The 25,302-nt window shown below is 53.6% G+C and overlaps 2 protein-coding genes across 8 annotated transcripts; one reads left to right on the plus strand and one right to left on the minus strand.

The window, feature by feature from the left end:
- Window positions 1-101: 101 nt before the first annotated feature.
- On the minus strand, window positions 102-23,769 carry RTKN (rhotekin). Its single transcript, XM_036873223.1, is given in 14 exon segments — window positions 102-754; window positions 757-1,177; window positions 1,179-1,519; window positions 1,522-1,869; window positions 1,956-2,177; window positions 11,298-11,426; window positions 11,663-11,769; window positions 11,874-11,968; window positions 12,672-12,881; window positions 13,104-13,221; window positions 13,319-13,372; window positions 13,470-13,531; window positions 15,306-15,505; window positions 23,321-23,769. Coding segments are annotated over 14 exon segments (2,952 nt in total). The 5' UTR covers window positions 23,432-23,769; the 3' UTR covers window positions 102-220.
- WDR54 (WD repeat domain 54) lies at window positions 4,981-8,751 on the plus strand. 7 transcript variants are annotated; one of them, XM_036873224.1, is made up of 11 exons: window positions 4,981-5,083; window positions 5,396-5,684; window positions 5,852-5,914; window positions 6,315-6,381; window positions 6,468-6,521; window positions 6,849-6,976; window positions 7,404-7,430; window positions 7,857-7,957; window positions 8,057-8,219; window positions 8,412-8,486; window positions 8,563-8,745. In XM_036873224.1, the coding sequence occupies exons 2-11, from the start codon at window positions 5,463-5,465 to the stop codon at window positions 8,692-8,694; spliced, it is 1,032 nt and encodes a 343-aa protein (XP_036729119.1). In that variant the 5' UTR covers window positions 4,981-5,083; window positions 5,396-5,462; the 3' UTR covers window positions 8,695-8,745. The 7 variants fall into 7 exon arrangements, with proteins under 7 accessions (XP_036729119.1, XP_036729120.1, XP_036729123.1 ...); XM_036873225.1 differs by having other exon boundaries at window positions 8,057-8,210; XM_036873228.1 differs by having other exon boundaries at window positions 6,888-6,976.
- Window positions 23,770-25,302: the final 1,533 nt, after the last annotated feature.

Consider the following 25,302-nt stretch of genomic DNA (forward strand, 5'->3'; position numbering starts at 1 on the left):
ATATTCTTCTAGACCACTCCAGTTCACGAGAGCACACACTTGGAAGAAACTGACAGACATCAGGCCAATACTTAAGGCAACTCAGGTGTTTATTTCTGGCAAGCAGACAGAAGGAAGGTAGGTTTCACACTGCCTGAGGTTCAGGGCTCAGAATGGGGCAGGTGCTTGGAGGGGAGTGACCACATTTTGGGGGTTGAGTTCTTCATTAGCTGTGCCACGGTCACCTGGGGCTTCGGGGCGCCTGTGTGGATGGAGGAGAGGTGCTGCCTTCTTTGTCCTCCTTTTGAGGTTCAGCAGAGCTGAGCAGCACCTGGGTGGTTGGGTTCCACATGCTCACACCAGGAGCCAGCTTCAGTGCTTCCGGCAGCAACACGGGCTTCCACATCACCTGGGACGTGGCCTCGAGAACTCGGGCCACGGGATGAAGCCACTTGTGAGGATCCTGGCTCTCCCCGTCCCCAGGGTCCAGGCCCTGCAGAGGTACGCGGGTGCGGCCAGCCCACAGCTCACCCAGCAACTCGGCCTGCCCCTCCCAGCCGCTGGGCCACTTGGCACCCGGCCATAGCCTGGGGCTGAGGCTGCGGGCCACGTCGGGGCGCGCCGGGTGTGTGACGACAAAACGGAGCCCCGGACTGGGGAAGGGCAGCTTTGAACCAAAACCTGGCGACAGTAGGCCTAAACTTAAAGTAGGGAATTGGAGGCTGGGGCCGGGGCCCAAGTCTCGGAAAGGAACGCCAGGCGGGATAGCGAAGAACATCCCGCGGACGGGGAGACGCGGACGCTGGGGCAGGAGGCTTGCGGTCCGGCTGGGCCCTCGGTCTTCTCGCCCCGCTGGCGCCCGCGGTAGGCTTCCAGGGGGCGCGCCTCGGAGTCTGGGACCAGAACCTCCGCCAGCGGGCGCACCCAGTGGCGCGGCAGCCGCGCCGGGTCCAGGCGCGCCATCGCCGCCTTGCGGCCCATTCTGTAGTGAAGCGCGCTGGGCCGCGCATCGGCGCGCCCGGCCTGCTGCGGCTGGAAACCCCCGGCGGGGCTGAGCGCGGTGGGGCCGCCCGCAGAGGGGCCGGACACCAACACGACCGAGGGGATGCGGGGCACCTTCTCCTCCTTGAGCTCCGGCCGGTCTCCAGCCGCGTGCGGCTGCGGCGGGGAATAGTAGAGGTCCTCGAGCGGGAACTGAGCTGAGGGGCTGTGCCCTCTCAACAGAGGCCTGAGGGCTGGCTACCAAGGACAGCTCCAGAGAAGGGTGGGGACGGCCGGCGGGCGCCATCTCTCCCGACGGTTGGCTGCTCGCGTTCAAAGATCCGACAGCAAACAGGTGGCCCCTCGCCTGGTCGTCCAGTTTCTCTAAAGGACCCCTGGGCCCTGTCTCCTGAAACAGGACCGGGGTGGGTAGGGGGCCCGGGGTGACTCTCAGTTCAGGAGGACGCTCCCACCGCTCCTGAGAGCCTGTATCCATCCACGATCTTCCTAAAGGGATCTGGTCCACGTTCTCTTGGTCCTGGGGAAATGCACCAGGGTGGAGGTGAGGGGTGAGTGGTGAGATGTCAGAAAGGGTAGAGAGGAGGTTGGAGCAGTCCAGTGAGGCCCTGAGGAGATCGAAGACGCGGCGGCGGTGACAGCTGGGAGGTAGCTGGGGGCTGAGCTTACTTCGCCTTGGAAGGTCTCCTCCAGCCCCACCGAGGTCAGCGCGTGCAGCACGGGCACGGATCCCTGAGCCCAGGCGTCCGTCGTGCAAGACAAGGGTTCCTCGTCCTCGCCCCATGTGGGGTCCTTTGCCACTGCAGATTCTCCCTCGTCCCTGGCCAGGAAGCGCCACTCGGTGATCTGCAGCATGGCTTCCCGTGCCTGACTGATGGTGAATGGAATGCACTGCAGAGGCGAGAAAGGGTCTCAGCCCAGCTGGGAGGGGTCAGGGAGAGGGGAGATGGGTCTGGAGAACAAGGATCCAGGCCCACCTGCTGGGTCAGGTAGACTTTAAAGGCAGAGTCCGTGACTCGGGCCAGCAGATCAGCCAAGATGTCCCCCACCACTTCCTCGCCCTCTTCGAGAGCCGTGAGCGCCATCCACTCGGCCTCAGTGAGCCGCCCAGGCACTATATCCACCTGCGGCACCGGAACCGTAGGCGGCCGCGCCTTTTCCGCCTTGGATCGGGTCACCCCGCGGTCTCGGACCTGCCTCTGTGGGAAAGGAACAGGGCAATCAGGGCGGGAAACCGAGGAGTGGAGAAGCAGTTATGGGCTAGGAGGAAGCTTCTTCAAGTTGTCTAGTAGGAAAGAAAGCCTTTAGAGAGGGATAATTTACTAAGAGACTACTATATGACAGATGCTTTTCAGGTGTGTGACCTAGCTAATTTAATTTTCATAACAGCTCACTAAGCCCATTTTACAGACAAAGAAACTGAAACCTGACAGCAGTTTACCTCCACTTGCTTGGGATTACACAGTGAACCCAGGCTATATATAGCTCTAACTGCACAGTCCTTGCTATTTGCACTAGTTCAAAGTGTTCAAAACTCTTGAGAGTTCAAGAACTTGAGAAAGAAAAGTCAACAGGACTTCCCTGGTGGTGCAGTGGTTAAGAATCCACCTGCCAATACAGGGGACATGGGTTCCATCCCTGGTCTGGGAATATCCCACATGCTGAGGAGCAACTAATTCCACGAGCCACAACTAGAGCCCATGCGCTGCAACTACTGAGCCCATGTGCTGCAACTACTGAGGCCCATACGCCTAGAGCCCATGCTCTGCAACAAGAGAAGCCACCGCAATGAGAAGCCCACGCACCACAACGAAGAGTAGCCCCTGCTCGCTGCAACTGGAGAAAAGCCCACATGCAGCAGTGAAGACCCAACACAGCCAAAAATAAATAAAATTAATTTTAAAATGTAGGGGAAAATAGTTTAAATTGTCATATAATCTCTGGGTGAGAAACAGCTGCCTAAGCATAAAAGTAATGTAAGAAATAATAAAGAAATGGGTAGATAAGTATATATACATATAGGTCAAATTTTCCACTGCTTATTTTAAAAAACATTCCTAATTAGAAGGTGACAATAGTAGTTTTCATTTACTGGCACTTAAAGTATATCAGTCACATACATGGATTTGATTCCTACATTTTTTAGACTACATACTATTTTTATCCCCATTTTACAGAATTTTCCCAGGACAACAGAGCAAGGAAGTAGTGGAGTCATATTTCATATGCAGGTCTGTCTGACTCCAGAGTTTGACTTTATCCTGCTTCCTAAACAAAAAATATGAGCAACAAATTTTAAAAAAGGATAAATATCCCCAAATACATTAAAAATGCATATAAATTTTTTAAAAATCATAAGACCTCCAAGGATAATAAGCAAAGGACATAATATTTCACAAAAGTGGAACTGTTGATGACTAATAAACTTTTGAAAAGCTGTCCAACCTTCAAAAGTACTAATTCCAGTTTTATGAACACACACAAAGGCATATTCTGAAATGAAAATAAAAATATATTCTCTAAAATATTCCCTGTGATGTCATTTATAATAGCAGAATATTGAAAACATACATCTAACAAAAAGAGAATAGGTGGCTAATTGTGTGCTACCTATATGATGGACTATTATGCAGTGACTAAAGGCAGTCTTTAGGAAGAATTTACAATAGCATAGGAAAATACTTATGATGTAATGTTAACTGAAAGAAACAGGATACAAAATTACATATCAAGTATGATCTCAGATATGTAAACCAATGTGTTGAAGAAAAGGAAAGCACAAAAATTGTAACAGTGGATATGTTTCTTTCCTACACTCTTCTCCATTTTATAAGTTCTCTACAGTGACTTTGTATCCTTTTATAATCAAGAAAAATCCACTGAAAAAGAAAAATCTAGTCCCCCCAAAATCCATATTAAGGACATAGGAATTTAGTAGCAGATTCTTGGGAGTTTTCTCATTTCCCCACAACAGTCTCCCTGAACCTGATTCCTTCTAAAATTTACCTCCCAACGTAATCTTCCCAAACCTTTGCCTCCCCATCCCCACCCTTATTGCCTCACACATGGTATTCCCCCAAATTCATTCTCCCCCAACTCTGGTGTTTCCTAAACCTCACGCTGAACTCAAAATCCCTTAAGCCTCATTTCCTCTCTCTGCTAGAGAGAACAGTCCTGTTGGCAAGCCCAGGGAATGGCCCACGGCCCAGTCCAGGCTTGGCCAGAGCAGAGCAGCTAGGGCTGGGAGAGGAGAGTTGGTTCCTTAGACTTCCCCACCCAGAGTCTCATGTGACACCCGTGATAATGGCTGTACCTATAAGTGGCCGGAGCAGAGGGGCCAGAGATTGTTGCACGAATTCTCTTCAGATCTGTTTATTTTAAAGTTTCTTGCCTTTTAAACAATTGACTTTCAAGTGCAGCCTCAGAATTGTTGTTTAATCCATTTCTTCCTCCTGAAATTCTCGAAATGTATCATATCTAGCAACACCTCTCCCCAATGCCTAATTCTGGTTAATCCTTTTAAATGTGTACCTCAGTATAAGAAACATTATTATACATGCATTAACTGTTTCCAAAGTCACTTCTTGTTCTTGAGCTCTGCACCACCCATTTAACCCCTTTCCCTCAGGTTCCAAGTGTGACAATGCTTGTGAGTGGGCGTGGTGCAGGTGTAGATTTTCTGCCCTAGTGCACCGACATGGCTTCCTTGGTCATCTTGAACGCCCTCATGGAGGGCGGGCGCCGGGTGGCACAGAGCTGGCCCACGGTTCCGGACACCGATCTTAACGGTCTATCCCCGCTCTGGGGCACCCTCAGTTGAGCTAAAGCTCACCGGGCCTTCGTGCGCCATCGCCGCAGCTGTAGCTCCAGCCCCGGGAATCCAGCTGCTTTCCTGTCCCGCCGCCGCTGCTGCTGCCGCCTATCGGTCGCCTCGGCAACCACGCCGCAGGCGGGCTCGCCCCGCCTACAGTTGACCTGGCAGCAGCGCAGCGCGCTGCACGTTTGGGTTGCTCGCCCCACCCAACGGCCGTGCGTACGTGCGTCGTCTCTATGGTGGCGGCGGATTCGGAGGGACTGGGCGCTTCTCGTGTCCGGCAGGCTGCTGGTGTGAACTCTGACCTGGTCCGGGGGCTTCGGGGAGCCAGGCCGAGGGAGGAAGGGCCTGGGGGGCTACCCTGCTTCATCCCGCCTTGGCTCGGGCTCTTGGGGCCACTGAGTCCTGGGCCACCGCAATTCCTCCTCTGGGAACCCCTGTCGCCTCATGACTCAGCCCTAGGGTTCCCCTCGCCTGCTCCACAATACCCTTCCCACGCCATGTGATCCCCCATCACCATCCTCGAGGCTCTCATTCACATCATTACCCAATCTCAGGGGTCTTTCCCAGTGCCTCGTGACAGCACCCACTCCCACCTCCCAGCCCCCACAGGAATCTCTGCTGTCGTCTGTCTTCCGCGCGCCTGTGATTCGGACGTCGCTCCCCAAGGATGTTCCGCCGGGAGCGCTCCATCCCCCTTCGAGGCTCAGCCGCCGCCCTGTGCAACAACCTCAGTGTGCTGCAGCTGCCCGTCCGCAACCTCACACATTTTGGAGTAGTCCATGGACCCAGCGCCCAGCTTCTCAGCGCTGCTCCTGAGGGTGTGCCCTTGGCCCAGCGCCAACTCCAAGCTAAGGAGGGCGCTGGAGTGAGCCCCCCACTTATCACCCAGGTGAGGCGTGGAGTTAGGAGTGGTGTTGCTGAACCCAACCCTAAACCAGTCCTTCCTCTCCAAACCTCAAGGAATAGGCTTTCCCTAACCATCTGAATTTCCACGCTTTTGCGTCCTCATTCCCCTGCTCTGACCACTTCTTCCTACTCTGATTCACCTCCCTCTAGGTCCACTGGTGTGTCCTCCCTTTCCGCGTATTGCTGGTACTCACCTCACATCGAGGAATACAAGTAAGAAGAGGACCTTCCTACCCTCCCCCACTAGAGTCTTCTCAACTTCTCTCCAAGGCCCCTAGACCTTACCCCATTTATTTCTAAACATTTCCAAGCTGTTCAAATGCTTAGCCCCCTCTTCCTTATTTCTCATCTTCATTCCTTCCTTGTTTTCCAGTTCTCAAGTGCCATCTCCAATATCTGCCCTTTTATCAGTTGTATGACCTTGGGCAATTTAGTTAACTTCTCAGAGCCCCAGTGTCCTCCTCTGTTACATGGAGATAAAAGTAGTGCCTACTTCCCAGGGTGGTTTTGAGGATTAGATGGGCTAAGGCTAACATGAGTATGTGGAGTAGTCAGCACAGAGCTCAGCAAAGGTCAGCTGGGTCATGACCCCATCCTTGCCTTGGTCTTTCAGATGTATGAGTCTGATGGCTCCGTCATGGTCTATTGGCATGCACTGGATGCTGGAGATGCCTCTCTAGGTACCTGCAGGACTGAGTGGGTTGGGGGTAGGGAGTGTTTGCTGGGGCTAGGGGAGACGCTATTTCTAATCATTTTCCCCTCTCAGTGCAGGCTGTGTTTGCCCGAGGAATTGCTGCCAGTGGCCACTTCATCTGTGTGGGTGAGGGGGCCAAGGGCAGGGCATTGGGGGGTGCTGAGGTATAGGGGTATAGCCTTTGGCCAGGAGGATGCCAAAGGTCTGAGGAAATTGTGGAGTGTTAGAGGGAAGGGTGGGAATGAAGGGGGGTGTGAGAGACTCCAAAACGCCATGGCAGGGCTCATAGGGGCAGGGTGGGATAGGAAAAGGGTAGTGAATGTAGGGGTGGGGCTGTTGGAGCAGTGAGAGGTGGGTTTGTTACTAAAGTTTCTGGGATGGAGGGAGTGCTGAGTGTGGTGGCTGGAGACCTGGGAGGATCAGGAAGCCATCAGTGGAGCACTGGTTCTGCAGGAATGTGGTCAGGCCGGGTACTGGTTTTTGACATCCCAGCCAAGGGTTCCAACATTGTACTGAGTGAAGAGCTGGCTGGGCACCAGACACCAGTCACAGACATTGCCACCGAGCCTGCCCAGGGACAGGTGAGTGGATTCCCCCTACTGTTCCAGTGAATCTGGGGGCCTCCCACCTTGGGAGGCAGGGGACCTGGGTTCCAGCCTTGGCTCTGCCACTAAGCAGCTGGATGACTTTGGGCAAATTGCTGCACTTTCCTAGGCTTTAGCAACCTCAGTTCCAGTGATGAAGCCTGAGATACTTTACATTTACATGGCATTTAATAGTTCACTCACACTTTACAATACTGGTGTGAATGGAAGAGTTGGGACAGATGGTTTCTGAGATACTTTCCAGCTCTGACATGTGTGGCTTCCTTCTCTGAACTTGGGTAAGTTCAGGCCCACCTCCAGTGCTACCCTCTCCAGGAAGCCTTCCCCCTATTCCAGCTCCCACTGATCTCCCTTAGCTGAACCCTGAATTGATACTGCCCTCAGACAACTCTTGTCTCCCCAGTTGGATTGTAAACCTCTTGAAAACAGGGTATGTATCTTCTGATTCTATGTTACACTGCACCTGGCACAGAGCTGGGCCCATGGGCTATGTTGGCTGTCTGGGTTTAGGGGTTGTCAAGAGGCCCAGAGTCTAGTCATGACTGTGACTGGCTCACTGCAAGACCTCCAGAAGGTCCTAACACTATGGCCTCAGTTTCATCATCCATCCAATGAGGACAGTTATATACCCTAACACATGGTGTGTGTGTTGGGGTCAGGGTAGGGAGTAAGACTATAAAGAATACAAAGAAAGCATTTTATGCCTCCAGGGGACCCCTCCAGCCAGTGATGGCTTCACATCTTGCCCTTTCCCTGGAGAGGCAAAGATGCAAATACTGCTTCCCTTCCCCTGCTGCCCTGTATACAGGACCCAGCAGGGGAGAAAGGGAAGGGCTGATCCTGCCTTTCCCCTCAGGACTGCATCGCTGACGTGGTGACAGCAGATGACTCAGGCTTGCTGTGTGTCTGGCGGTCGGGGCCCGAATTCAAATTATTGACCCGAATTCCAGGATTCGGGTAGGTGAGGTGGAAGGGGGCTGAGGCCTTCCTGAGGTAGCTTCCGGGTGGGGAGTAGGCTTGGGTCTGGGAAATCAAAGTAGGGTATCACCCTTGCAGGGTCCCGTGCCCTTCTGTGCAGCTGTGGCAGGGGACCATAGCAGCAGGCTATGGGAACGGGCAAGTGCGTCTGTATGAAGCCAGTACAGGAACTCTACATGTCCAGATCGACGCCCACGCCCGGGCCATCTGTGCCCTGGATCTGGCCCCTGAGGTGGGCAAGGTCAGTCTCCTCCTCTGTCCCTACATACCCTTGTTCCTGGTGCTGGGATGTTGAGAGGGACTCCACAGGCTTATCTCTGCCACTCAGTGCAGCCCCCTCCTCAGGCACCTGGACTGGGCTCTACAGCCTATACCAGTCCCCTGTCAGCATGTTCTGACTCCCACTGGTCCTCCCTGCCTTTTTTTTTTATAGCTACTCTCTGCGGCTGAGGACACCTTTGTACACATCTGGAAGCTAAGCAGAAGCCCAGAGGGTGGCTACGTTGAGGTGTGTCTTGTAAGGGGAGTGGAATGAGGACCCAAGCATGAGGCAGCAGGCCATGAGCACCTCTCTTCTCTCCCAGGTGGAGCACTGTCATGGAGAGTGTGTACCCGACACCCAGGTGTGTGGTGCCCGATTCTGTGATCCCTCAGGCAGCTCCTTTGCTGTGACTGGCTATGACCTCGCTGAGATCCTGAGATTCAGCAGCATGTGAGAGAAAAGCAGCCCTCCGTTTTCCCTGTGGTATTTATAAAGTACCTGCCTCCACCCAGCCCTTGTCTGATTACTCAGTATCAAAGTCATACTTCACAACTAGTGAACTAAGCTCCAGGGATGAGGGGATGTGGCAGGTCCAGACCAAGCCAAGAGGCAACCTGTCCTCAAGAACCAGGTGAAGACTGATGTTAAATAACTTTAATGGTCAACGTGGGAGTCACAAGGGAGGTGCGTTCCCTCCCAGGGCTCTTCAGTGCCATCCTCAAAGCTGGTTAGTGCAGGGAGGTAGGGCAGGGTTGGTTCCAGTTTTCTCCCAGGAAGGGTTTAGGGGGTCCCAGCCAGCCCTGGGAATGACTCCCTCAGCACCATGGCAACCACAGCTTAAAAGGGGCTTCTGCTCCCCCTCCCCAGCCTATCCCCAGTCCAGCAGAGGAAGGGGAGGCCAAGCTGGCCAACCTGCTACAAACAGCGCCGAATCCAGAGCCCAACTGCACACAGATCATCTCCTCTTCCGACCAGATCCTGTTGCCAGCACACCGTCTCACACTGGTGACTGGAGCCAAGTGTGGGGTGGGCCTTTGCTGCAGAGGCCTCTGGACTGTGGGGACCGCTTTGGGGGTAGAGGGGCAACCGAGTGAGAAGCCCCAGGGGAGTGGTCTGGGGGGACAGCATCCAGGGAGAACGTTCGGGGTCTCCCCCAGGGCAGGGAATGGGTCTGGGCTGGGGTTGGGGCCACTGAAGCAGGCGAGCAAGGGCCAGGCAGGGCAGGCTGGTCTGTAAACACTGCTAGCCAGGGTGGGGGCGTCTCCAGCCTCGTGCCCTCCCGCTGGGCCAGGATGTCTGTCACCGCTGCGATGTCATCCAGCGGCTCAATAGCTGTGGCACCGGGAAGGGATTGAGGGGAGGGGGCTAGTCAGAGCTTAGGCCCCAGACCTACTCAGCCCTGAGCATCACCTGTCACTGTAGGAGGAAAACAAAGCCTGGATCTCAGCTGAGATTGCATTATCCTGCAGGAGCAGCCCCTCACTTGGGCCCCCTGGAGTCACAGGTTCTGATAAGACTATGGGATATGGGGTGACAGGGTGGACAGGGAGAGGACTGTGGGCAGAAGTAGGTGAAGAAGCCAAGAAAGAGGAGGAAAATGAAAGCAGTGCCAGGCAAGTGAAGGGTCAGAGGAAGAGATAGGAATCCGCATGCAGAAAGGGAAACAGAAAAGAAGAAATTATGGGGAAAAAAAATCCATGAAATGAATCTGGTTCTATGGGTTTTTGTTTTGAACTTCGGTGGAGGTGGTTTTAAGAAGAGTTGGAGAAGGGAAAGGAATACTGGGTGGGACTTGGGTCCCCAGAGCTCTCCTTAGCCCAAAGTGTGCTTTCTCTCTGTCTCCATTATCTGGGTTCCCTTGAAGCCCCCAGCCCAAATTCCCATCAGGATCCCAGAGTGCACTTTCACTCACCCATCTCATGGTACAAGGACCCCTGCTTGGCCAGTACTTGGGGTGGTTTCCGAGGAGCAGGGGTTTCAATTTTCATTATTTCATCACAGCACTGCTTCCACTGGCCTGAAGGGAGGGCATTGATTGGGGTGGGTAGGGGAGGACTGTGAGAGGGCCAGGCTACCCTATCCCCTGCTACATTCCTTTCCACACAGTCTTGAAATAGAGGCCGTTGGTAAAAATAACGATCCACAGTCCCTCCCGAAGGTTCAATCCAGCCCCCTCCTCTTACTCATGTCAAAGAAAAGCTGCCACAGAGCTTCCATCCAGCTCTGCAGGGCTCCCCGACTCTCTGCCTGAAGGGTGTGTGTCACCTCGTCCTCCCCATACTGGTTACTGATGCTCATGGTGAAGGGCCGGCCCACTGCCTGGTCCAGCTCCCCTGCCCGGACTCGAGTCTCCTGTAGGAGAAAGACAGGATCTGCTTCCACCTTCACCTTGGTCACATAAGTCAGCAGTGACATCAGGCAGGCTTGGTCATCCCTGCCTTAGAAGGAGGAGCTTGTGGGGCTTTCACGAAGCCCTCTCATTTGCCTCCTACTGACCGTAGTGGAAAGAAATGGCAGGAAAGGAAGGGGATGAGACAGGTCGTCCTTAGTCAGGAAAAGAGGAGCAGACGGAGACAGGGAAGGAGGGATTGAGCGAGGCAGGGAAGGCAAGGAGGCAGGCAGGAACAGGAACGCCGAGGCCTGAAGTCCCTCAGTACTTTTATAAAAGTCGGCAGGAATGCTAGCAAAAGGGCTAGGAAACAAAGAGGGTCCTTGGACTTGGGTTGGGAGAGAAAACCAGGAAACGGTGAGGGAGATGCAGATTGAATCTGAGGGGAAAGATGGAAGGAGGATGAAAAGTCCTAAACTGGCTATAGAACCCTCTCTGAGACTTGGCAGGGGCTAAGGTTGGTGAGTAGAAGGGACGATCATTTTCCAGTGATGCTGGTTGGGGAGAATATGGTCCCAAAAACCCTTGCCCTGAAGCTGGGTGTGGTGCTGTTTGGAACAGGAGGCTAGCTTTGATCTCTTTGAGGTCTGTGCCCACCCTCCTGGGGCCTGATGGAGAGGCTCCCGAACCCTGCCACCTGGTTGGCTTCACCACCAGGGATTCATCACCTTGTTGATCGCAATAGTAAACAGCGGCTCCTCCCCAGTGTCTGTGTCTTCAGGTTGCCGGTAACAGAAGAGGTTTGTGCCTTTCAAGACTCCATGCACTCGCACCCAGTCCTGCAGCTCCCCAGCTTGCTGCATAAATGACTCAAGGTTTCCTAGGGGAATCACACCCCCAACACCCTTCTTCCCAGCCCCCCACAGAGAAACTGCTCCTTTCTGCCCACCCTCCTGTCTGATCCTCCTCTCGTCTTGCCATGCCCCTCCTTCCTCCACCGAGATCTTGCTTTTTCAATAGTTCTTTGATTCCTCGGTGATCTGGCTCTCCTCCGCCTTCTCCCTGTTCCCTTCCACTCCTCAGGGCCCCTCACCTGCACCTTGAGGATACCACTTGAAGTAGGCTGAGTCATGCAGAAAGGCTGAGCCACCAGACGGCAACACACGCTACCATAAAGGGGCAGCCAGGCGGGGTTCTCCTCTGGGGGAGGAGGAAGTGCAGGGTGAGGGTGGGGAATGTGAAGGGGACCATCCGACGGCCCCTCTTCTCACCATCCAGCATCCCCCACATACACACATACTCACCATGACTGGCGAGGGTCAGGTCATGTGTGCGGAACCCATCTTGCACTGCTGCCAGGGTGAGTGTGGTATGAGCCAAGAGGTGGTAACGAGGACCACTGCAGGACAGAGAAGTGGGCAGCAGCCAAATGAGGGGCATGCTGGATGGCAGGAGCTATAAGCTGAGCAGGCCTGCCCCATTGTTCAGGCTGCCCCACAGAAAACTAGCTTGCCTCCCCCACAGGGGTTGGAACATTTACTGCACTCCTGCTAAGTGCCGGGGCCTGTGCTTTAAATATGTTATCCCACTGTGTTCCCACAACAGCCCTGAGGCAGCTTGAGGCTTAAATAGGTTAAGATATCTGCCCATAAATATAGCTTAGGTGGTAGAGTTGGAATTTGAATCTATGTCTGTCTCCAAAATAAGCATTCTCTTCATTACCTGGAAGGTTTTCAAACTGCTGCTCAGAGACCCAGTGGTTCCACTAGGTGCCTCCAGGTGCCTGTAGGCAACACCACAGGACCCAGGCTACCCTGCTTCAACCAGGGGCACTCTGTTCTATCCACATAAGATGTGTTTGCTGCTGCCAAAAAGTGATGACCCCAGAGCCTAGCTCTTCCTGCATTCCTATTGGTCTTCTCAGTTGGCTCGGGGTACAAGCCCTGAGGTACAGGCCAGAGTGCCTCCCAGCTGTGTGACCACTGCTTATTCATATCTGTCTGCATGTCCTGGCAGCAGTGCAAAATAGGTTCTGCATGCTCAACACGGCTCAGAGGTCACCTGTGGCCAGCTGAGGGCAGTGGGGGAATACAGGGCCTTACCCAACAGCCGGGGTGGGGAGCAAGATGGGACTGCTCCCTGAGCCCCCAACTGTCTCCAGTGATGCCCGCACACGCCTCCCCGAGGAGCGGCCCAGGGAGCTGCTGAGTTTGGTGGCAAGCCTCTTGGGGGCTCCAGCCAGGGCCCCCTCCTCTTCCACGCAGGCCCCATACAGCTCCAGCCGCAGTTCAAAGTCTGGCCCTGCCTCGGCACTGTAGGAATATGGGAGGAAGAGAGCACAGGAGGATGGTCTGGGGAAGTCCAGGGAGCGGCGCTGTGGTGGAGCATGGATGACATGCAAGTACAGGACAGCTCCACAGGGAAGGCCCATCTCCCTTCCTCCCTCTCCTCTTCCTCACCTCCCCTGTAGCTACCTCATCTGAGGATTCGAGCAGAGTAGAGAAAGGAGGGAGCCACAGGGATGAGGTACTCACAAGAGCACGTTGTTCTGAAAGGAGATGTCTGTGAGGGTCCTGTCCACCAGGATCATCTCCGTGTCCTGAATGTGTTCCCCTATCTGCAGCAGCAAGAACACAGCCCAACGGTGCAGGTCTGGGGACAGAGAGCAAAACTGGTAAAGATGTGCCCCACAGGGACCTCCAATCTCAGGGTCACTCCCTTAAATTTGTCCCACGTGTGTGGAACTCACCGCCTTTGTTCTTGAAATATTCTGTGTCCTTCCACATGAGTGGAATCCGGAGATCTAAGGGGCAGAGGGGTAGGAATAGATGTTGAGATGGGGCAGGAGATCTTATCATTGGGCAAAGAATCCCAACAGCTGGGGTAGTTGTGCTTCTTACCAGAAATGCAGACTTGGCCGCGGCAGGGGGAGCGCTCAGCGGGCGGCCCACTGTCAGAAGGCCTGTGGGCAAATCACAATGTCCTAGCCTGGCCTCTTGACACTATTCCCCCTGGCTCTGGTTCCCAAAGGCTCTAGGACCCCCCTGGCCCAGGACCCAGCTGCCAGGTCCCAGCCAGGCTGACATGGCAGGGATGAAGGACTGTTAGGGAGAGTTGTCAATTGAACCCAGAAGGTTGCTGGGCTTGGGGATGTTAGAGGCTCTTAGCTCACACACACAGTACAAGCTCAGGCCACCCCCTGCACAAGCACCCTTCCTGACCACCTCCCCAGACTCCTGCCAGGGAGAAGTGGGGCTTGAGGACACAGGTGCCCACAGAGAGAGACTCCCTCTTAAGGACTCTTCTCCATTAACCCCCAGGCTTGGAGGAGTTTGCAGGTTTTCTTTTTAACAACAAAGGAGGCTGCTTGTCTCCACCATCTCATCACTTCAATAAAGGAGGGTACTGGATCAGTCAGAAAATCAAGAACCCAAGTAGGGAACATTTGTGTTCCATTTACTGCAAATCTCTCTCCATCCTCCCCCTCAGCTTTGATTTCTCCTCTACCCCTCTGGCTAGATGGGCGGAACCTTCCCAGTGCCCCAAGTTCCCCAGTCCCCCCACTGCAGGGGGGAACATCCGGCCTTCCTCCCCTCCCCGCCCATCATTAGGACTCACCGAGCATGTGTCCCTCTCCTAAGGTGATGGCCAGCTTATCCATACTAATTTATAATTCATTATAATGAAATTAGTGACTTAGCCTTAAACTAAATGATGTGGCATTGATGGCAATGTGTTTAGCTGCCAGGGACTTGGGGTGCACCTCAGATCACACTGTATGGGCTGTGTGGGGACTTGGGCAGGGCAGAGCCTGTCAATGGCCGCCTCTTAAGAGACAGCAAACTCACAGTAGAAGGTGTCCCCATGCCTGCTTGCTCTTCGTTTAACTTTATGGAGCAGCTTTCCCCTGGTGTCTTCATGGGTGAACTCTGGAGGCCTCCTGGCAACCTCTCCTTGTGTCAGCCTTCATGGATGAGCTGGGATGACACTATGTCGGTGAGGGGCCTGGACCTTCTCCCCACTCAGCCTTGTGGGATCAAGCAGGTTACTTTGCCAGAAGCCAATTTTCCAAATGACCAGTTCACCAAAAATGGTCAGTTCTCAGAATGATCAATTTGCCAAATATTTTCTCCCACATTTTAGTTTTACCAGAGCATCGCCTCAACCATTTCACTACGGATTTGTCAGATCAGCAGAGTCTAATGCCAGTGTAGGTTGTGGTTCACATCCAAGAGTTGAGTCCTTATAGTGCACAATCTAATTTATGTGAATGGGTAGGCTTTCCCTTAAATTTTTTTTTATTATTATTTCTTTTCCCAATCCCTGACTGTAATGAGGCAAACCCCAGGTATAATGAACTATTGTCAGTTACAGTAAATTGGTCATTTAGCAAATTGGCCATTTGGTGAACCAGCTATGAGAAAATTAGCTTTCCAGAAGCCAGCCAGCCAGACTCATCAGATCACAGGCAGGGCTTAGCAAATTAGCACTTTTGCATTACTACTCCTCAGACTGCCAGCCTTTCACCAGATACACTGGCTTTCCTGAGCCAGTGTCTTGCAACTCACTAGTGCACCTCTGGGCAGCACACTGCGGTGGTAAAACACCAAGGTGTCTTCTAGGCCCCTGGTAAGTCTTCACCAGGAAGTCATCTTCAGGGTGCTCCATACTCCATACTCCATAAACACACACACTGCGCCTCTACGCCCATAAAGCCTCGCCTCCCCCTTGCTCACCGCCGGCCTGTCTTCCTCAGCACCTGCGCCTCCTTGCGCCGCTGCAGCTCGCCCATGTAGCTGAGGATGCGGCTGTTGCACACCAGCAGGCTCTTGGTGGCCTCCAGAGCCTGCTCTCGCTGGGAGCAGGCCGCCAGCAGCTTGCAGGCCCCTTCCCTCATCCGGATCTCATGGTCTAGCTTTCTTTGCAACTCTGTGTCCTAGCCAGAGTGGGGATAAGGATGAGAAGGAAATGTCAATTGGGGGACAGGTTGAAGCACCCTTCATTCCCAAGTGGACTGTGGTCCACAAGAAACTGACAAGAAACTTATGTTTCAGGCAACTAAAAGGCAAGGGTTGAGTCTCAACCTCAGCAGCCCACAAATAACCAGAGAGGCTTTGTTAAAATTTATACTCCCTCTGGGAGTATAAATTTTTTCAGCCTCTTTTGAGCGCAATTTGGAAAAATCTGTAAAAACTACAAATTCACATATCCTTTGATCCAGCTATCCAACATCTAGGAGTTTATCCTACAGATACAGTCACACTTGTGGGCAGAGCCATATTCATTGCAGCATCATTTTAAAACACCAAGATTAAAAGTCCTTCAATAGGGCATTGGTTAAATAAGTTATAGCACATCTATACCATGGAATATGGACTATTGCAGACATTAAAGAGTAAGGTAGACACGTGTGCAAAAATGAAGCAATCTTCAAAATATATGAAGTGAGAAAAGAAAGAACAGTATTACAGCATGCTACCATTTGTGCACGATATATATATATATATATATATACATATATATATATATATATATATATGCATATACATATCCATAGACATGCATAAAATCGTAGTGGCTGTGGGGCTGGGAGCCAGGAATGGAAAATCAATTTATGATACTTTATATATATGCTTCTTTACTACTGTACCATTGGAAATTGTGTTACCTTTTAAAAACTTAAATCTTCTGAGTTAAAAAAAATAATAAATTATGAGACCCCACCTCAGAGTAGCAGAATAAGAATCTCTAAGAGTGGGGCATGTGCATTTTTTGGAAAATTCCCCAAGTGACTCTGAGGTGCAGCCCAGGCTGAGAACTACCACCTAAAGGGAATGGCCACAGATAGTAAAGGCCATCCTGGCTTACCCCAAAGACTCAAGTGATGAGAGAGGACATTTAGTTGGCAAGGGGTCAGTGGAGAAGGAGCATACCACCTACAGTGTTCATCCATGCTGCACAGAATGCAGTACACACCCCAAATTTGGGAACCTGCCACCCGCTGGCCCTCTGAGTCTGGGAGGTAAGGACAGAGGCAAGGAATGGGGATGGGAAGACAGGTGAAGCAGGTCAGGAGTGAGTAGGCACTTAGCACAATACCCAATGCACAGCATATGGTATGCATGGGGGCAGGGTGCTTATTTTAATGATGCTACTTCAGCCCAGTAGCATTCACCCAATAACAGTGGAGCATCCCGGTGCTGTCCAAAGCTCCATATTTGAAATCCAGCTGGGAGGTGAGAGATGCAGACATTAATGGCTGCTCCATAAGTGCCATGTCATGGCACAAACACACTCACAGGAAACAGACCCTATTTGTTTCTGGCTGAGGTGATGGGGAAGGCTTCAGAGAAGAGGTGGAAGACTAACACTATTACAGCGTACAAATCAGAAGGCAAGCCAAGTGGAGTCACAGGTTGGAAGAGGAGGATGAATGTGACTGCACAAAACCAAAACCTGTCTTCTCCCTCACACCAGCTCTTTTCCACACTCTGTGCCCTTGCTTCTTTCCCGATGACTCCAGCCTTAAAGTCTCCAAGACCTCAACACCCTAAATTCCTGCTTCCGGGAATTGCCTTGCCCAGCCTCCCTGCTGATTCTTCCTTCCCTACTTGGGCTAGGCCAGACTTTCATCACGTCTCACCTCATCTCATCACCCTCACTATCCACATTTCCCTTCCTGACCCTTCAGAAACAGGCCAACCGGGTACCTACGCCCCCTCCACCAGGAAGCCCTCTCAGACTACACAGCTGCCCCCACCCCCACCATGACTGCCTGCACCAGGGTCCCACCTCTGCTACGGTTTGCTGCTTGCCAACCCCCGTCCCATTCTGCATCTAGCTTCTACCACAAACGCCCACAAACAGGTGAGGGGGGCGGGGCCGAGAAGCGTCCGCAGGCCCCCTCCTGACTAGCCTTTTGGTCCCGGCTCCAGCACTCTCGGATTCTTCCCTAGCCCTGTCCATTGCACGTGCGGCGTAACGCAGGCACTGTGCCCGGTCCGGGGAGCCGCACCGCCCGGGTACGCCGGGAGCCGCCCCGCCCGCAGCGAACGCCGATGACATCATCTACCAACTGCCGCGAGAGCGGCCGAGGGGCTCCGGGACTCAGGCGGTCCCTCAGACCCTCTGTGCGCCTGGCCCGGTTAGGCTCCGGATGGTGCTAACCACAGAGACCTAGTCGCGGAGGGACGGTACCTCCGGGAGCACCGGCCTCTCTCTAGAAAGGGCTCCAGGCTCCGGAGCTGCCGGAGGCCAGAGGGCCCCTCCGGGTTGCAGTTGCCCTCCAAGATGACTCCTGGCCCGGGAGCATGCGGGAGGGGGATAGTGTATACATCGGAATAACTGGGGCTGTAGAGAAGTCGCTGTATCCAGCCTGGATGAGTTGGACTGGGGGCGCAGACACCCTGGCTACCACTCTACCCCCATGCACTCGGGTCCGAATCCATTCTCCCACGGCCCTCGGTGGAGAGTGCCATAGAAATCTCCCACCCTTTGGGCAGTGCATCTCGGGAATCCTGACGCAGGCTCTGGATCCCGGAGCTTCACCCCCATCTCCGTACCTCAGGTATAGCTCCATGTCGCCCCCCTCCCCACCCACACACCCTCTCTTCCCAAGCCGGCAGTACTTTCACCAGACTCCCCTGGGAAAGAGCCCTAAGCTGGACTCCGCTCAGGGCCCAAGGGGCTGAAGGAGGATGAGTCATGGGCAGAAGCCCCAGCACACATTAGGCCCTCTCTGGACATCCTTTCCAGTTCCTCCCACTCCCTTCTGTCTCTGACTTCCCTCTCTGCTTCTCATCACCTTATGTTCCCTTTAGAATCTCCACCAGGGCTAAGTTCAAATCCTGGCTTAGGAACTTGACTAGCCATGAGAACTTAACCTCTGGAGCCTCTGTTTGTAAACTGGGGGTGGCAGGGCGTGGTAATTCCACCTCCTACTGTTTGAGGATTAAATGGGAAAGTGTAACCCCTACCTGGGCCCAGCACTCCCACCTTCCCTTTACTTTCAGCTTAAGTTGCCTCCTTCAGAAAGTCTTCTTGAATTTACACTTCCATGACTACCTCTCTTGCTAATTCCTGAAACATCAATGGGATGGGGGTTGGGGAACTGCTGAGCTTCCTGGAGAAAGAACACAGCACCCTCAACCAACCCAAGACTGAATGAGAGATGATCAAAGTGAAATCTAAGCCCCCTCCTCTTCCCCAGAACTTGGGCAGAGCTCCTATGAAGAAAAATTACGTGGAGGGGGAGGCATGCAGAATTCGAACATTTAAATACCTAGACCAGCCATGGCCAATAAGATCTTCTGCAATGATGGAAATGTTCAGTAGCCATCTAGCACATGAAATGTGGCTAGAGTAATTAAGGAACTAAATTTTTTATTTTATTTCATTTTAATTAACTAAATTTTAAATTTAAATAGCCACATGTAACTAGTAACATGGACAGTGCAGAGGACTAGGGATGGCAAATAGGTTTTATCTCATATGCCAACACAGGACAATATGCAGTGTCAGAGTCCCAGTGGGATCCTTGGGCACCTTTCTCCATTTTAGAAAAAGATGATCCTCTCCAGGCAAACAAATTAGATAAAGGTGTCCCCTCCTCACACTGCCTGAAACCAGGCCAGGACTCCTGCCACTGTGCAGTGCCCTTATGAAAGACACAACCTGCATAATTTATGCCAAGGTTGAGCTGAGAAAGATTGTGAGGCCATGCGTGGATTTGTTAGTGAAGACTGCCATGATTGACTAGTAATGTCTATCATGATCTAGGGAGTGGGGAACCGGTTGAGGGTGCAAACACATGTGCAATAAATTCCCCTTCTGAGCTAGACTCTCTACTCTCCTGCCTCTGACCTCCCTTAGCAGCAACCCCCTGCCTAGTTCAGGCAGTCATTTCCACAGCTTCCTCTCTCTTCCCCATCTCAGTAAATGACCACATCACCCAGTAGCTTAGCCACACACCTGAGAATCATCCTGGAGCCCTCTCTTGGCTGCACCCTCATGTCCAGTACGTCAGCAAGCCCTGTCAGATCTACCACCATCATCTGAAATCCACCCCCTTCTCCCTATCCCCACCATGAGCATTTAATCCACACCACCAGGTTCACTCCCCTAAGGCTATAACGACCTCCTAACTGGTGGTCTTCTGCTATTCGTCTGGCCAACCCTTCTCCCTCCCACCCCTGCCTAGCCTATTCCTTTCAAACACAACAGCCATCATTTTAAAACATTAGATAAGTTGTCCCCCTGCTTAAAACCCTTCCACGAGCCAACATCACACTTAGAGTAAAATCTAAATGCCTTGTCATGGCCTACAAAGCCCTGCATAATCTGGCTCCCACCCATCAGCTCGACCCCAGCTATTATGTTCCAGCCCCACTGGCTCTCCTTCTTCCGCAAACACATTACCATCATCCTCATTTAAGAGCCTTTTGCCCTTACTATGCCCTCGGTCTGGAAAGCCCTTCCTCCCATCTTTACATATCTTCATATCCTTCTGGTCACAGCTCAAAGAGCTCACAGAGGCCTTCCCTGACTCCTACATCTAATGCTGCCCCCCCTACCCGATTTTTATTACACCCCCCCTGTATGTTTTCATCATAATTTCACTATGTGAGATTATTTGTTTGCATGCTTCTTGTCTGTTCCCCCAGTAGAATGGACCTTTCCTGTTTTGTTCACTGAGGTAGCCCAAGATCTAGAAAGAAGCTGACATATAGTAGGTGTTCAATAAATGTGATTAAGAATAAATAAATGAGGGACATCCCTGGCAGTCCCATGGTTAAGACTCTGCCTTCCAATGCAGGAGGCGTGGGTTCGATCCCTGGTCGGGGAACTAAGATTGCACATGCTGTGGGGTGCGGCCAAAAACTAAAAAAAAAAAAAAGACTTCCCAGTTGGCGCAGTAGTTAAGAATCCGCCTGCCTATGCAGGGGACACGGGTTCAAGCCCTGGTCAGGGAAGATCCCACATGCCGCAGAGCAACTAAGCCCGTGCACCACAACTGCTGAGCCTGCGCTCTGGAGCCTGTGTGCCACAGCTACTGAAGCCTGCGTGCCTAGAGCCCGTGCTCCGCAACAAGAGAAGCCACAGCAATGAGAAAAGCCTGTGCACCGCAATGACGAGTAACCCCCCACTCGCCGCAACTAGAGAAAGCCAGCGAGCAGCAACAAAGACCCAATGCAGCCAAAAATTAATTAATTAACTAACTAATTTTTAAAAAATAAAATAAATCTATTAAAAAAAAAAAAAGAATAAACAGCTCCTTGCCATCTTCAGGGCCACAGAATCCTTACATCCTGCCCTAGAGTCCTCTTCGCCGTCTCTGGTAAGGCCATCTCCTTCCTGTAAACCTGTCTCACATTGAACTCCCCTCTTCTTCACTTACCTAAAAGGAGCCCTCAGCCCCAGAACACACATCCACACCAAACCACAGAGCTTCCAGAAATAGGTGTGAAGACCCTGTTGCCAACACAATACTCTAATTGGCAGAACTGAACCTGGGTCCACACGTAGCACCCAACGAAGGGCTTACAGAACCACCTATCCCTCTCCCCACTTGGAGTAGGCTCCGCTCTCCCTGCTCAGCCCCAGCAGGAAAGGGCTGAGCAGAGATGGGCTGGGATGCTGTGGAGGAGGTGCACTCCAGGGGTGGGGGCGTTACCTCCAGGCTGAGCGCCATCTGCCGGATGTAGAGCATATTCAGGTCCTCCAGGATGTGCAATCTGTCCTGCATCTCTGTGCCCCCCAGGTGCCCTTTCACTTGTTGACCCCTCAGAAGGGTGGGGCGAGCAAGCACCACGCTGCCCCACAATTCCTCCCGCTGCTCCCCTGGTCTTGAAAGAGGTGGGCAGTTCTTGGACAGAGGGCAGAAGCAGCCCCTGTCCCTCTTGCGCTCCCGTTAGACCCCTCTGGCTGCTGTGACAAACTTTCCTTGCCTACCGCTGTTCCAGGGCCCTGATGGGAGCCAGGCATGGAGGGAAAGGAAAGCGAGGTGAGGATGAGCAGGGTCCCCGGAGAGGAGGCCAGCTGCAGAGGGGACTCTGGGCACAGAGTGTCCAGTCTTGCTTTGGTGGCAGCTGTTCTCCCAGCTGTGGAAGAAAAAGGCTCTTTCATTCCGACTCTGGCCCCTCCCCAGCCCCCGCCCACATCCCTGGCCTGGTGGACAGAGAATCTGTGTGCGGTAGGGTGTGAGGGGCAGGCACAACTGGAAGGGGGCAGGGAGGGGACACTTCATGCAGGTTCTACAGAGTCGTGGGGTTTGTCAGGAGGTTGCTTTCTGAAAGGGGTTCTGGCTTAGTTTGAGGAAGAAGAAGGATAACGGTGAGGACCTGATTGAGTGAGCCCAGGGAGTGGGACAGAGGGGTAAATGCGGCCCAACCCCCAGGGCCACCTCTTCCAACTTGGGGCCCCCATCCCGCCCGCCCCACCCTGGGTTCACAATTACCTCGCTTTTCCAGCAGAAGGGAGGAGACGGAGGGAGAAAGGCAGGGGTGTGCCTAGCTGCTGCTGCCCCCGCTCCCCTCTGCGGGCCCCTTCCCTTCCAGACAGGAAACCAGCCCCGATTCCCAGCCAGCTGCAGCTTTGCCACCCCCCTCCACCCCAGGCCCACGGAGTCACACACTGCTCCGCCGGGTCCCAGCGGCTCCGCCCCGGCTCCTCCGCTACGGCCCCCAGAAGGCCGGGCTTATCCCGGGGGCGGCCCCAGCTCACAGGCCCCTCCTCCGGGTCCCTGGGCCTCGCCCCTCACTCCCCCACACTGGCCCCACGCGGCGTTGCTTATGCGGGACCCGACAGAGGTCCTCTCCCCGAGGCCCACTAGCTTCTAAGTCAGCGAAGGCCCGGGACACTGGGACACGGGTGTGAAAGAGCCTTTGTTCTGGGCAGGCTGTAGGGTAAAGTGCAGAAGCCAGGCCTGGAATCCCGGCAGGGAGGGGTGAGGAAGGCCCTCTCACTTAACCCTTTCCAGGCCAAGCAGGAAAGGAGAGCTGACCTTGGGGATAGCCTCTGCTGTAGCTACGCGCCCTCTCAGTCCTAGCTCAGCCCCACATCTTTCAGACCCTCCTGAGCCTCTTTAGGGAGGTACAGGTAAGGCTCAGACCTGAGCAACGTGTAGAGTGGTGGGCCGAGGAGGCAATTGTAGAGGCTGGACTCCTCTTAGGCCCCAGGAAAGGAGGCTGAAAGTTTGAGTGCGGGAAATAATCCCAACTCTTTAATAAGGAACCCCCTCACTCCTGATTCTCCCAGCCAGAGAGAAGCAGTTGGGGAGGGTTTCAGCGAAGGGAGCAGACCTGGTCGAGAAGTCAGGATTGATGATGGAGGCTGTCCCAGACGGTTGAGACAGGTTGTGGGATGCGGCTGGGGCCCAGGGAAGGAGCGGGCGCCCAGGCCAGGAGTCTGTTAGAGCCCGCCTGGTTGCACATCGCCTTTTGCTCCGGGGTGCCGGGAAGGACCGGGGTAAGGCACATTTTGGGACTCGAGCCTAGGGCCCCTTAAATTGAAGCCAACCCGAGGTTTTTCCAGGCGGAGGCAAATCATCCCAACTGGGCCAGGTAATGTCTGGGGTGGCACGGTACGATTAATGTGCAGACGGTCCGCGCCTGACTTTTTAAGTCAACAACCACTGGTTTGTACCAGACCCGCGGCGTCTCCGCCCCTCGGCGCGCGCGGGCGGGGCGGGAGGCCCAGGCGGCCCGGGCTGCGGGAGCCCGGGGAGGGGAAGGCAGGGACGCGGGTCTCTCACCTCCGGTGGGTCGCAGAAGAGGCTGAGTCGGAAGCGGCCGCGTTTGAACTCCATCTCCAGGGCGGAGCCCCTGGCCACGGTGACCCGGCTCCGGTGGTTTCGGGAGAACATGCTGGCGGTCCCACGCCTTTGCCTGCCCTCTGCACTCCCCGCGCCGCCCGGCCCTGCCTTGTCTCGTAGGTTTCTGTCCCTCTACTGCCGCCAGCTAGTCCGGCCTGGAATCTCCCACGGCCCGGTTCCCAAACTCCGCCCCCGCAGACGACACCTGGGCCGGGCAGGGCGCGGCACGCTCTCCCTCCACTCCAGCCCCCCGCCCCCGCCAAAGGCCCTGCCCACCGGGCCAGTCCCGGGCCCCAAGCAGGCCTGGCCCGACAGCCGGGGCACCCTACACCTCGCGAGCACTTCGGGGTCGCGTCATCCCTTCCTGCCCGGGCAGCCAGCGCCTCACCTGGGCAAGGGGCGGGCCCAGAGAAGCCCCGCCCCACTGCCGCCCCCACTCGGCTAGCCAGACTCCCGGCGCGCGGAAAATCCCGAGGCCCAGGGATCGCCGAGAGGCACACAGCCCGGCCTTGGGATGGCGCCCAGTCTCACTTCTAAGCAGCTTCTGAGGCGACTGTTTCAACTTCCTACAGTCTCAAACGTCCTTTCTTCGTCCCCCTCCCCACTAAAGCTCCCCTCCGTACCTAGTGGCCGCAATTCACGTGTCTGGTAACCCTGTTCTGTTACTTACTAACCGTGGATCCTTGGCTCTGTCACTGAACTTTCTGAGCTTCAGTTTTCTTACTTGTGCAATGGGCATACAGTAATTACCTCCACTCCTCAGGTCGCTATGAGGATTACATACGAGAATGAGTGTAAAATGCCCAGCATCGTGCCTGGCACAAGACAAGCACCCCGTAAGTGGAGCTATGAACAAAAGGATCAGGTGCAGCACCTTTGTGCCCTTGGATGGGGCAGCAGCGACCTCAGCTACCTGGACCCAGATTTTAAGTGCCTTAAGAGGGTGAGGATATCTGTGACCTCAAATGGGCTCTCAGCTGTTTTGCTGGGTGGCTGAGACAGGGTTAGGATTCACAGCTTCTGCAGAAAAAGGGGCCACCCCCAGCCTCCTGGGACAGAAGGAAATGGCAGAGGATTAGCTTGCTGACCATACATGAGGAGTTTTCTGGGGACTTATGAACTTACTGGGGAGAACTCGAGAGAGAGTGGGGCTCCTTCACAGCCAGAGCCAGAGAAATACCAGCCTACAGCTTTAGACAGTCCAGGTTAGAACTGCTCTGCTATGCCAAATTACTCAACATTCTTTTAGAAAACCTAACTTAAAATTACTTTGGCAAAAGGGGAAATTTATGGCTTAAGGAACAATAATGTCCAGGGGTCAGGCTTTAGTTGTGGCTTGACCCAGGCATTCAGCGTCACAAGGATTCCGTCCTTCTCCTTCATGTGGCTCTATTTTCCTCCATGTTAGCTTCACTCTCCACAGCATAACAAGATTGTTGCCAAAAATTCTGGGTCTATAATATTTTCAGACTTAAATTCAGCAGAAAAGGGAGCATCTGTTTCCTGAAGCTCCTACACATGTCTGGGATTCACTATGGGCCATTTGGGATGATTTAACCATCTCAAACTAATCACTGTAGGCAGAGGGGTGGCCAGACCTGAACCAATCACTGTGGCTAAGGAGGATTCTATTTGCCAGTTGGCCAGGCCTAGGTCACTTCCCACTCCTGGAAACCAAATGGAACTCAGTGAGCTGGGAGAGAGATGGGGGAGGAAGATGTGGTTTCTGAAAGACTGTTTCAGGTACTACTACCAGAAGGTGAGGGAATGGATGCTGGACAGGAAAAACAACAAACATCCTTGACATACAAAAGTGTACATGGAGAAGGGAGTTCTTCTGTCAGTAGGAAAGGAAGATCAAAAGATTTTATAAATCTGTGGCCTCTGAGATAAACCTCAAAGAGGAGTGAGGGGAAAGGAAA

The sequence above is a fragment of the Balaenoptera musculus genome, chromosome 13 (assembly GCF_009873245.2).
Source record: "Balaenoptera musculus isolate JJ_BM4_2016_0621 chromosome 13, mBalMus1.pri.v3, whole genome shotgun sequence".
Taxonomy (NCBI): Eukaryota; Metazoa; Chordata; class Mammalia; order Artiodactyla; family Balaenopteridae; genus Balaenoptera; species Balaenoptera musculus.